At 48.5% G+C, this 13,242-nt stretch overlaps 1 protein-coding gene across 2 annotated transcripts in view; it reads right to left on the bottom strand.

Annotated features, from left to right (window-relative positions):
• MGMT (O-6-methylguanine-DNA methyltransferase) overlaps positions 1-11,512 on the bottom strand; it is a 258,758-nt gene extending 247,246 nt beyond the window's left edge. The window contains exons 1-2 of one of the 2 annotated variants that reach the window (XM_023515607.1): positions 11,413-11,512; positions 9,799-9,852 (exon numbers count right to left, since the gene is read on the bottom strand). In XM_023515607.1, coding sequence (XP_023371375.1) covers positions 9,799-9,831 — 33 coding nt within the window. In that variant the 5' untranslated portion in view covers positions 9,832-9,852; positions 11,413-11,512. The remainder of the gene's footprint in view (positions 1-9,798; positions 9,853-11,412) is intronic. The other variant, XM_012807804.2, reaches the window with a different exon arrangement.
• Positions 11,513-13,242: the final 1,730 nt, after the last annotated feature.

Genomic DNA, 13,242 nt, shown 5'->3' on the forward strand with positions numbered 1-13,242 from the left:
GTGCTGGGGGATTCAGCAGCTAAAGCAGTGCATGGCGGGGGGGTGGGGGTGGGGAGTTCAGCATTAAACGCTTCTATGAGAAGAGAAGAAAGGCTGACTTAAGCTTTCACCTTAAGAAACTACAGAAGAGGAAGGATCCTAAACCCAGAGCAAGTAAAAAGAAAGAAATAATAAAGAGCAGAAATCAACAAAACAGAAAAAAGAAAAATCAACAATGACAAATTTTGATTCTCTGAAAACAGATAAGCCCTTAGCCAGACTAATTAGGAAAAAAGAGAAAATGCAAATTACTAATATGATGAATAAAAACAAAGACAAGACTGAAAATCCTACAGACATTAAAGGTATAATAAAAAATGTTAAAATAACCTTAGGCCAATCAATTCAAAACTTTAGATGAAATGGCAAAATTTCTCAAAAAATACAAAATCCCAAAAATCACTCATGAAGAAATAAATTATCTGAAGAGCCCTAAATCTACTTAGCAAATGAATTTGTGGCTGACATCCTTCTCACAAAACTTCAAATCCAAATGGCTTCACCCGCAAACCCTACTAAACCTACTAAACACGTAAAGAAACAATGTTAACAGTGTCTAGACTAATCCCAGAGAGAAAAGAGGCCTCACTGTATTTAACATGAAGAATAAAAATAAATAATAATATATGGAACCCAAGGAAGGATTATCCAGGAATACCAAATCAGTTTAATATATAAAATCAGTATAATTCAACATAGAAGGTACTTAAAGGAATAAAATGCCCTCAATCTGGTAAAGGGCACCAAAAACCTATGGCTGACCCCACATTACTGGTGGCAGATGATGTAACGATGAGGACAACGGCTGACACCTTAGCAGGAACCAGACAGAGGCACCAAACTTCAGAAGAATCATCCTCGCTGCCCCCGCCACACACACGCACACATACACAGTTAAGGGAAAAAAAAAAAACACACACAACAACAAAATAGGTTCATGTAAGAGTGTCCTGATGAAGCAATCAGACTTGTTGCCTTTCTAAATTTAATGTTCTATGACCAAACGGGAAGAAGGCAGTTCTGATGCAAACCCACGGTGGCTGTCTCCAGCCTCCAGGAGAAAACCCGTGCAGTGGTGGAGCTTCCAGGGGAGCTGCCAACTTTTCTTAGAACAGAAGTGTGATTTTTATGAGCAACTAACAGACTACGGTTATTCAGACGCACATATCCGGCAGATATTTTTCTCAAAAATGAGCACACAGAGCCTGGAACCATATGTGATATGACAGACAGTATTTGCTGCTAATGATAAAATGAGAATGTCAAGCGGTAATTAAAACTTTGGAAACCTACACTCGCCACCGTGGCTTGCAATGCTAAGAGGCTTTTCTAAGGAGAAAGGTGGTGGCATTGACAATATGATTTTTGGTGCTGTATTACAAAACTCACTGGTGTCAGAAGGGTATAACCCAGAGAAGCAACATTTTCCACAGACCAATGAATAACACGAATGATGTTGCAAAGCCATTCATGGGGCACGATGCACCCTTGGATTTCAGTGTCACGGAGTACCAAAGTCCACTGAGGCCTGAGACTCATATAATACCCACAATTATCTGACAAAGCTATTGAAATGCGATTCCCTTCTCCAATGACTTATCAGGGGCCAGACTGTCTTGATGCGCTTTGGCTAAAACAACATATCACAACAGACTGAGTGCTGTCTTCTATTAACCCAGACGTTTAAACCTTTTGAAATGGTGGAAATAATAACATTCCTCATTCATAATTTTTATAGAAAATATGGCTACTTTTTACTTTACAATGTTATTTGTACAAAAATATAGAATTATTGTTTAAATTAATTAGTATTTTTAAATTCTACAGTGTTAATTTCCAATGTGCCAAATATTTATATCAAAGTCACGTAAGCTCCATGGGATCCCTAAAAAGTTTTTAAATGTCCAAAAAGGACAGTTTTTGGAGACCAAACTGTGAGGACCACCAGCATGGAAGGGAGAGTCCTGTGACTCCACCCACCATCTTCACCCCTCCACAGTCAGGAGGGCTTTTCAGGAATCTACTCCCCAAAACTGTAAACATGGCCAAGTCCAAGAAGCATGCCTGTATCCACCAGCCAGTGAGGAGGAACATGGGGGCCTAGTCTGCCATCACAGGAAAATATCCATTCTCCCACTTTTTAAAAAGCTGTCCACTACCTCTACTTGTACAAACTTTTCCACAGAAATCTGATTAAACCTCTCTAGAAGACTTCTTCATAAAGAACCACTAGAGAACTTAGCACTATTTCAGGTCGAAGTTAGAGAAAAAGAAACAGAATACTTGGGTGTAACAAGTCTGTGTAAGACCACAATTCCATATGAAAACATTTAAAATACATTAGATTTTTGGTCAAGATGAAAGACAAAAAATAAAAAAAAAAACAAGCAATCTATTCTAATTGGGTTCCCATGGTAACTGTACAATTGGGTTTTTCAATATAACCTCCCAAAGGCCCAATGCACACTTGTAAAATATACTTCCAACAGCCTGAATTGTTTTTACATTACAGCACTCCCAGGAAGATCAATTATTATACATCCCCACCCTAACTATTAGTGGCAGGAGATGTTAATGCTATTTGCTGTATTAACATAAGTCATGTAAGGAGCACTACATATCACAATAATTATATAAAACTAATCATACACTTCAGATTCATCAAACATGTTCTGGGTAATAACCAATAGGGCTGCTGTCACACAATTATGTTTACAAAATGTAAGAAATCAACCCCAACTACATACCAAACCATCGTGCCTCTCTTATTGATTTCAAGGATAAACAGAATCAATCATTAATAATTACATTATAAGATAACCCTGAAGGTTAATCATATTCTTAGAGACTCTCACTATGGAATTAAACAAACATAGCTGTGCTAATAAATAAATAAATAAAAGGTAACTGCGGAGAATTCGGATCTACACGTTACATATCACGGCACAATATAGCAAGGAACATTCCCAGACCCACAACCCTGGCTTCACCCGTGCTGACACAGAAGTCTCTACCCACCCCTGCACAAACGGGGCCCCCAAAGCAGGACTGCTGTGGCACGGTGCCAGCCTACGCTGCAGGGGCACAGAGGGCCAGGGTGTGGGTTTGGGAATGTGATAGCTGAACCTCAGCAGCAGCAAGATACACCAGGAATAGAGACTTCAATCTGAGTTTTCCTTGCAACAATCGTAAAATCCCTGTGGATTTGATACATGTTGTAGATCCATAACCCACAGGGTGACGGGGGGTTGGGGAGAAGGAACCTTAGCAACCTCCTGCCTTTATGATGTCCCCCATCATGGCCATGGTCAATGCAGCTGATGCATTAAGTCGTTGGCCAGCATCCTTCCTGTAAGACCTGACACAAAAGACATCTTCAAGTGTTCTCAGAGACATATCTCAACCTCAACATCTACACACTGGACGGTTCTGAGAATTTTGGCTGGTGTCTGACCAGATGACCACATGCCACCCCTTGATCCAGGCAGGATTTCAGGGGAAGAAAACAAAATTCAACCAACCAACCAAAAAAACCCAAGTAGCCCAAGCGGCTCCCTAATCATCCTTTGTGCTTAAGAAACCTAGATGGTCACCAGCACTTGAGGCAGGGTCCCTCCCACTGCTTCTACAGCATGTCACCCAAGGCCAGATGACACCAGGCTTCCTGACAGACCACCAGGCCTCTGGGCATCTCGTGCCTTGCCTGCTGCATCCCATTTCTACTAGCACTGGAGTTTCCAGTCAAAAGATTTGGGTTTCTTCTCGTTCTTTATCTTTTACTCCAACACACACTCACGCCTTTTGGGATGCCAATGGCTAAAGCTCAGAACAGTGACTCTGAAGAGCTATCTGATTACGGAGCTGTCTCAGCCCTAAATGCCCCTGCTGAGGTTGGTGCCTGTGAGATGACTTGAGTCTCCCCAGCTCCGTTAGAGCCATGGAACTAACAGGACAGCTCACACAACCCCCACAGACATTCATCTTCTCACATTGTGGAGGCTGCAAAGTCCAAGACACAGATTCTGAGGAGTCAGCTTCTGGTGAGGGCTCCCTTGCTGGCTTGTGGACAGCCACCTCCTCACTGGGTCCTCACACTGTAGGAGAGAGGTCACCAACCAGGGTAGGACCACGCTTCTATGACCTCGTTTAACCTTACCTACCTCCAAATAAAAAATTGGAGTCAGGACTTTAATCTATGAAGTTGAGGGACGCAGTCCAGCGTGTGCTGCTGGGCCCTCTATCAAGTAGAAGCCCCTTGCAGGCCCCAGGGACTCTAACCTGGAATTCCATCACGAAGACAAAAACACAAGGAGAACAGAAAACCACATGAAGGGTGGAGGGCCTGAGGGGAGGGAGAGACGAGGGCTGAGACACAGGAAGGGTTCAGCAGTGGTCATGTTGGTCTAAAGGGAAATAACAGAGGCTCTGGGAAATGTTCTAATTACACTCATGGCAAAAATAATTTTAACAAAGCAACACTAACAGGAGTCTTTGAAGCCCATACTTGTGAAGAAAAACAGAAAACAAAGAAAATGGAACTACTGACTCTGACTCAAGACCCAGATGGACTCAAGCCAGCAGCAGAGCAGCAGCAAGAGTGTCCAGGAGGGCCTGGGGTGGGAGAACCTCCCACCCTGCCCACCCAGGACTTCCCGTTACAGCACTGAAAGTCCCCCCTGCCAACAAACCATGGGTCACCACATCAGACACAGAGCAGGGCTGTCCTCTTGCTGGGCAGACCACATGATGGCCAATTGTGACCATGGGTAGATAACACTGAACTTCACGAATATTAATTTTAGAAACCATTCCTCCTAAGTAACAGTTCTTGCAACAAATCTCAGGTGTGGCACCCAGGAGCAGCCTCCTGCCTCTTCTGTGACCCGGTGGGTATCAGCTCTGCCTGCCTGCTGCCCTGAGGCACCTGGCGGCCAAGACAGATGGGCGCAAGGTGCTGGCAGCGGCGGTTGGAGACAGATGGGTACAGGGTGCTGGCGGCGACTGGAGACGGATGGGTGCAAGGTGCCGGCGGCCTGCTAATCGGCAAGTGCTCCAGCGCAACTCGCCCACATCCATCTGCCTCGACAGCTTAATCTGATGATAACACAATGGTGACAGAAACAAATTTTTCTGCACAATAAAGAATAGCACACATGGGCTTTTCTTGGGATAGCTAGCTAAATTCAGTAACTTTTGGAAATACATCATTCCTTTTCTTTGCCATTATTCTGGGAACCTCCACTTGAGTGCTAAAAGCCTTCCTAATAAGAGCGGCTGCCATACCGCGCATGACATCCTTTTTGCACTGTGCAGGGACATGCCACACTTTCTCATCTGGTCCCCTGTCACCCCACACATGCATGGCCCGTCACTGCTGGCATGATTTTACCTGATGAAAGCTTCAGAGCACTGAGACCCCAAAGCTACATTTCTGGGGAACTTCACTAGGCTCTGGCTTCACCTAGAGCAGTGGTTCTAAACCTGTGGGTCGCAACCCCTTTGGGGGTCGCCTAAGACCATCCTGCATATCAGATATTTACATTACTATTCATAACGGTAGCAAAATTACAGTTATGAAGTAGCAATGAAAATAATCTTATGGTTAGGGGGTCACCACAACATGAGCAACTGTATTAAAGGGTCACGGCATTAGGAAGGTTGAGAACCACTGACCTAGAGTGAGCCAAGGCCCCACTCCGAATCCACTGGGTGCCTGTCCCTCTGTCACTCCAGCTGTCTGTCTCTCTGTCCTTCCAACACACCAACTGTAAGCCTCGAGGACCCCCACTGCTGCTGTCCCTGCCCCAGGATCCTCATCCCCAGCCCACTGGCTGGCTGCTACCCTGCACTGTTCAGATTCCTGCTCAAAAGTCCCTTTCTTGGGGGTGGGGGGGCTTCTTCCACATCTCCAGACACTTACCATCTACCCCACCCAAACCTCATTCTGCCTCTCCACAGCCCTCCACAGCCCCCACAATGCATACATGTGTGGTAGCCACGCTCCCTCTTGAAGACGAGGCAGTCAGGAACCCGAGGCCCTCACAAGCAGCTGCCCACCGACCACTGCAGGCTGTGGAAACTCCTCCTGGTCCCTACACTTTCTTTCTGATTTGCATTCTGATGCAACCACACGCCTCAAACTGGACGGTTTGACTCTAAAGCTTGTACTACTACCTGCAGGAAGCACAGGTGCCCCCGTGGCGAGCAGGCTGGGGCGGGAGGGCCTGCTAAGGAGGCCTTTCCTCCCTGCTGACATTTCTGCCTGAATGAAAGTTAAAATAAGGCAATCTCCCTGCTCCGGAGCCGAATGCCAGACAAAGTGGAGGGGTTCATCCACCCCACCAGAGCCACGTATTTCTCCGACTTCCCTGAGAAAGCACTTTTTCTTCCTGTGCACATAAATAGCACACAGTCCAAACGTTTTCTCTTTTCTCAGTAAGAGAAGTGACTCTGAATGTAGCAACTTTAATAACTCACTTTCCCTCTCACCTGCACAGCAGAGATCAGAAAACCTGCAGGGCTGCTACTAGTGACCCCCATGGAACTGTACCCTCGCGACTCCTGCTGCTCCCCTCGGTCAGCACTGACCATCCACCAACCCCCACTCACAGAGCCCCAAAGCACCACCGGGTCAAGGGGAAATCCCCTCAGCAAGGCTTTTGGCTCCTCAGACGCTGTCCCTGCTGAGGGTCTCAGCCAGTCTAAGCTCCCCCCCCCACCTGCTACACAAACCCAAACTTAATGACACACAGGGCCCCAAATGCACCCCAGAGTCCACCTTCTGCGGCCTGGTCCAGAATGACCAATCCCAGGTCACTTGGAGAAACCTCACCGGCTGCCCGCTAGTGTTTCTAGAAGAACGAGGTACAAAAGGGTTCCTGGCCTGCAGGGACCCAGAAAGGCACGCAGGTGAGTCCCAGGACCCTGCCAGCCCCGTTGGTGCTGTCCCCGCTCCCACAGTGGTTCCTCCACTCTCAAACCGACTGTGTACAGGTGGGAGGTGAGCAGGGAAGGACAAAGCTCACAGGGTGAGAAGAAAGGCAGATGCTGATTGGGCCTGAGGAAATGAGAATGCTGATTAGACTGGGGGAAATGAGGATACTGATTGAAACAGGGGGAAAAGATGCTGATTGCGACTGGGGGAAGGTGAGATGCTGATTGGTCGGGGGGAAAGGGAAATGCTGATTGGACGAGAGGGGAAGAGGGATGCTGATTGGACCTGGGAAAACAGGGATGCTGACTGGAATGGGGGAAAGGGAGGTGCTGATTGGACCTGAGGAAATGAGAACTCAGCCTGCATCCTGCTCATCTGCCACAGTCGGAATCGCTCCACTGTCCGGCACTTATCATAGCGCTTCCCGCACAAAACTCAACTCAGTCCCACAAGAATGTCTGCAGTTGTGCTTCTTAAAGTTACCCACACCCGAGACCACGGAGATGCTTCTACCCTGCGTGGGAAGAGAAACTGCCCAGCCCACTGAGTGGAAGCAGAGGGAACACGGCCATCCCACTGAACTGCACGGTCCTTCTAGAGGACCCACAACCCAAACTCCTTCCAAGGCTGGAGTTTCGGTTATTCCTGGTGCCATGACCTGAAATGAAACCGCAACACACGACACATGTCTGGCCTCCTCACATGGCTCTGAGGAGCCGTGAAACTGCACACAAGTCCACACGTGCTGGCCTTTGGAGCAGCGCCGGCCCGAGTAGGTCATGGATGCGGCCAGGCTCAGGCCGTCCCCGGAGAAACGCTCCTCTGTGGCTCACAAGTGTCCCCCTCACCTCGGGCCTTGCTGTGGCGGCTCTGCTGACTGCACCGCCCAGCACTGACCGTACAGCGCTGACCACAACACGCTGACGACTAGCAGCAAACTTGGACCTCACGGGGCATACTCCGACCCTCCACTCTTAAGTCTCTTTGGGTGGGGAGTAAAATAAAGTCTAAGTTCTAACTACCTTTCAACACTTAATATCTCATCTATTCTGCCCTGAAATTCATTCCCTCTCTTGGCCCACTCAGACACCTCTGAACATGCAGTGCCAGGATGGCCCAATCTGTCCATAAGGAAACAGTTTCCTGAACTACTATCCATATGACACAATTTGTCAGTAAAAACTGCTACCAGCGCTGTGCTTGCAGAAAAATGTCCATAAATGCATTACTGCGACAAGCAGATCGATGTCCATAATAAAAACAAATAGATTTAACAAGTGCCTGCTATTTTACAAGCCATGCCACTGGTGGACTGTGTGTTCAGTGTCACCCCCCAGACTTCTGGCGGTGGGCGACAGAGCTGGGTTTGGGGACTTTGCTGACTTCACAGTGTTACGGGTTGGAAATTATTCTAACAAGAAAATTCTAGAAGTGACAGAGTGAACATACTAGGTAATCACTGCTTTCACAATCCCTTCCATGGTTACTACACATATACACGACAAATTTAACAACATACGAAAATGTTTCTGAAGAATGTTGAACTGGTTTTATAACAGCTACTTCACAGGCCAAATGAAGTTACTCCAGGTGGGGTGAATGGGGCATGAGGCCTCCCTGGAGAACCCCACTCTACTGCTAGGCCTCTGATGTAATTGAAAACAACTTACAATGTCAAAAGCGAGTCTCAACATTCAACACACCACCAAGGGAATCCCCAGTGTACTTGCAGCCCCTGGCAGCCATCGGAGGGTGGCTACCATAGGACTGGCCCACCTGCCAGATCCCAAGCAGTTTGGCAAGACACAGTCTTCAACCCATTTACATGTCAGCTCATAGCCAAAGCCACTCTGATACCTTCAGAGCTACAAATGATCACAGAGGGCAGCACCTGTGGCTCAAAGGAGTAGGGTGCTGGCCTCATATGCCAGAGGTGGTGGGTTCAAACCCAGCCCCGGCCAAAAACTGCAAAAAAAAAAAAAAAAAAAGTATTCCAGATTCCACAAATGATCACAGAAATGATGTATTCCTCTTCTCAGAAGAGTAATTTCACTAGTTACATGAAGGAGTAAGTCATTCACCACATTCCATACACTCATGATACAGTTTCCCCAAACTATGAAGCTCTCCTATATGTGTATCTTTGGTACTGTTAACTTTTTCAAAGAAAACTAGACTATTTCCACCAACCAGCAGATAAGCAGCCACTACCCAAACGGCACGGAACACACAGTCAGCAGTATGTGGTCATGGCAGAGGGGCTACCATTTACCTGCCTCTGCTCCAGTCTCCAGAGCAGGCGGAGTGGGAAAGCCAGCCCCCTGTGCAGCTCAAACTCCCTCCCTTTCACTTCAAACCACAACTTGGCTGGGGGCTGGCTTGTTTATCACTGCATCTAGAACAAGAGCGACACAGAAGCCACTCTCACAGTGGTAATGTCATGCTCTATGTGTCTCTGATTTTAAAACCTTCAGGTTTTGTCAAATCATACTCTGATAAAACCACAGCTCTTTCAGAAAGTAGCTGTATCAAAAGCAACCTATCCCAGGAAACAGAGGGGCAGGGACGTCTGTGGCAGCAGCCAAGTGAGCCCAGGGCCTTTAAGGTCAATGTGTCTACTTGGAGTGATGAGAGACCCAACAGGAAGTCACAACCTCAGGGAAAGCACAGCAAAACCTGGCAGGTTACACTGGGCAGGAGAGTTAGCTAGGGCCAGAGTGAAGTGAGCAACCAAAAGTAGGGAGCAAAGTTAAAGGACAAGAAAGGAAAAAAACAAGTTTCACTTTCATTTTCTCATAACGAGGCGCATAGACTGAAAAGGGTACCTTTGCCAAAAAGGGGGAAGAGTTCAAAGTCATGATGCTTTGAATCACTGTCTCCTGCAAAATAGGAAAAATAAAGTTTAGGAAGCTTATTTTATTTAAAAATACAGAATGGTCATGTGTTTCGTTTCCTGGAAAGGGCAGAGGGCTGGGGAAGGAATAAACTCATAGGGAATGCCTGGGAAGAGAGTTCTTTTTCAGGCCTCCCTGCAGGGAGGACTCAGGAGGCCCTGAGACACCTGGGGAGGATGCCCAAGGGAGGGAGCCTGAGTGGAGGAAAAGGCCTGGGTCGGGCTCCAGATATCAAAGCAAGACCCCAACACAGAGCTGCACCTGCTCTGTGTGAGGAGAGGTTTGCGAATCTGAGCGCCCCAGAGGAGTGAGATGTTAGCCAGTGTGCACCCAGAGCTTTAGTCCTTTAAAACCTGCTTACAGGGAGGCCTTTCTAAAGCAGTGCCTAATAACATTAGTTAAAACCAGCTATTGTAATAGATTTTTTTTTAATGAGAAGAATATTATCATAGAAAAGTACCTTAGTATAAAGCTCTATACCTAAGCCTACTTCATCCAGCCCCCAGCCTGTAGGATACCACTCTATTCAAATTCTATCTCCAGAGGGAACCCAAGAAAAGAGGAAACACCTAACAGAGCAAGGGGCCCCTCTCCTTTGCTACCTGCAGGCCCTGAATCCTGGCCCACATCCTCAGTGCCCGCTGAGTTATCAGTTGCGTTGGGCTCTGGACATGGTTTCCTTCAATTTTTTTTTACTCCTTTCCCCCCAGTGTGCTAAGCTTAAAAAAAAGAAGTCTTTTACAACTCTTTAAAGTGTTCTAACCATTGAAATTAACCCATGAAATTAACCAAACCATGTCCTAATCACTCCTCCAAGGTCAGACGTAGCCAATACTGTACGGCTACTGTACGGCTCTTTCTGCTACACAAGCTGCACTGAGCCCTCCTCTATGGACCAAGCCTCTTCTCTCGGTCTGAAGATGCTCAATCAAGCCAACGTGGTACACCTTGTGTACACAGAAAGCTGGCTAATGGGCGAGCAAACACCACTCTGAGATTTCAGGAAGAGATGAGCCCAACGAGCGAGGAATACATAGTTCAGAACTTCTCTGTTATCACCGACTTGGGAATTATAGTGCGAGTGTGAATGGCTCTCAAACTCCGCTTGTTTACTCTAAGTGTTTATGGACGCAATTAAGGCCTGTGTAATGTACACAAACACCAGCCATGGTAATGAACCCTAGAACTTGGTCTCAAACGGAAGGAAATACGTGATTCTGCAGGAGTTGGTTAAGGGCTGGCAGTGAGCGAAGGCTGGACCAAGGGAATCTTGGAGGCGTTCTGAACAGGTGGAGCAGCGGGTGGGAGCAGTAGAGGGGAGCAGGAGGACCCCAGGCCAGGCCACATGACCAGAGTGCAACCAGGTCCAGGAACCGGAGGCCAGGGAAAGTCTGGGCACATCTCGGGGATAGAGGAGCACAACTGGAGCCCGGATGGTGAGGGGAGGGCGCCCGTAGGACCTCCGGGGGCTGGGACTGTCCCACGACTTCTGATGCCCACTCTCCCCAGGCACTGTGGCGGGCGGAAGGCAACCCAGACACTCACCAAGTAGCAAACGGTGGGAACCGCCGGGACCTGCGGGTGCTGAGACACACAGTGAGTGTTCTAGAAGCCTGAGTTGCCAGAGCACTTCCCGGACCGGGGCCGAGGCGGGGCCTGAGAGGCTTGGGGGCGGAGCTGGGGCGTGCGGGGGCGGGGTCGAAGTGAGCCCTGGACCGGGGCGGGATCTACGTGAGTGGGAGGGACTAGGGAAAGTCTGAGCCGCGGACGTGTGGGAATGAGGGGCGCGCGCGGGGAGAAGCCTGACGGTCACGCCCTCCTCCGGGCTCGGAGCATGCTCAGTGCGCGGCGGCGGGGCTGGGCTGCGCTGCGCAGTCTCGCGGGACTCCGCGCTGCTAGACCCGGACTACCTTCTCCGCCTGCCGCCTCTGCGGTCAGCATGAGCCAGGCCGCGCCTTTCTTTCCTTTGCGTTGGGATCTGTGCCTCAGTTTACCAAATGTCAGTCCTGTACTCCTTCGCAACGCGGAGATAGCCCACAGGCATGTCCCCAAGTTTTGCCTGGGCGCCCAGTGAGCGACGATCCCGGGGCTGGGCCCCGCTTCTCCCCTGCCGGGCGCGGAGGCCGCACTGGGCGGTGGGTCCTCTGGTGCAGGAGGGGACGGTGGCCGCCCAAGTGCTCCGGATCGCTGAGGACTGGGCGCCGCCAGGCCTGACACAGGTGCTCTTCACGTGGATGAGTTCTGCTCACCTAACTCCCCAAACCTCACTGCATGCCCTGCTGGAGATCCGGGCTTTTGCAGAGTTAAAATGAACTCATTAATTAGTAGACCCACTCTAGACTGGCGCCGGAGAGCTCCGCGCGAGGAGGAGGGTGGGAGAGATGGCCCAGGAGCGCCTGGGGCCATGAGAAGCTGGAAGACAGACACAGGGCAGGCCCTTCCCTGGAGCCTTCAGAGGGAGTGTGGCCCTGCCCAGGCCTTGACTTCAAATTTTTGGCCTTCAGATATGTAAAACAGTAAATTTTGGTTGTTTTAAGCCACTCAATTTATGGTACTTTATTACAGCAGCACTAGGAAATGTACACAGAAACCCATTTGATCAGTATCACAACTCAGGAATAGTGTCACCCCTAGGCAATTCCATGGGCCTACCCCAGTCCCCCTGCAAGTTCTAAGCCACCTCCTCCTAGGTCCTGCTTGTTTTCTTAATGGAGAGAGCTCTTGGCCTCAGGTGTTGCCCCACCCACTGGTGGGATTTGGCCAGCTGCTCATACCTTGGTATCTGTGACTTGTAGGAAACAACATACCATGGTAAAAAAGGTTCAGAGAAGGTAGGCAGGACTTGCTTTGTGATGGGCCCAATGACTCACCTGGCAGTGTCATCCATTCTCAGAAGGTGTCATGTCTTGGCAGAGGCTCATTTAAAATAGTTTCTCATGGAAAAGGAGGTAGTCAAGGGACTTTTCTCTCCATCGAGCCTGGACCCAGGCTCAGAATTCTTCCCAACACTGTTCCATGTGGCCATGAGTATTTCAGCTAAAATGAAGAGATGAAACATGTTCACCACCAGTTCTGGTCTTTTCTGTTAGCTCAATGAGAGACTTTAGGAAACTAATCTGACTTTTCTAGTGGTCAATTTCATCTTCTGTCAAGGACATGTATAATAATGTAACATATATATTAGAGCAGTAGGGCAGGTGTGCACCAGGGCAATCAATAACCGAAGAGGAATAATGCTCTACCCCTGGCCTCTTCCAGGCGGTTACTGTCAGGACCTGATTAGAACTGGGATCCTAACAGAGCTAGAAAGAGACAGTAAGACCAGAACTGAATCAGAGTGCCTACTGGTACCCCAGCAAGTGCACTGTGAAGCAG

The sequence above is a fragment of the Otolemur garnettii genome, unplaced genomic scaffold (assembly GCF_000181295.1).
Source record: "Otolemur garnettii isolate 467f Iridium unplaced genomic scaffold, OtoGar3 scaffold00075, whole genome shotgun sequence".
In the NCBI taxonomy this organism is placed as follows: domain Eukaryota; kingdom Metazoa; phylum Chordata; class Mammalia; order Primates; family Galagidae; genus Otolemur; species Otolemur garnettii.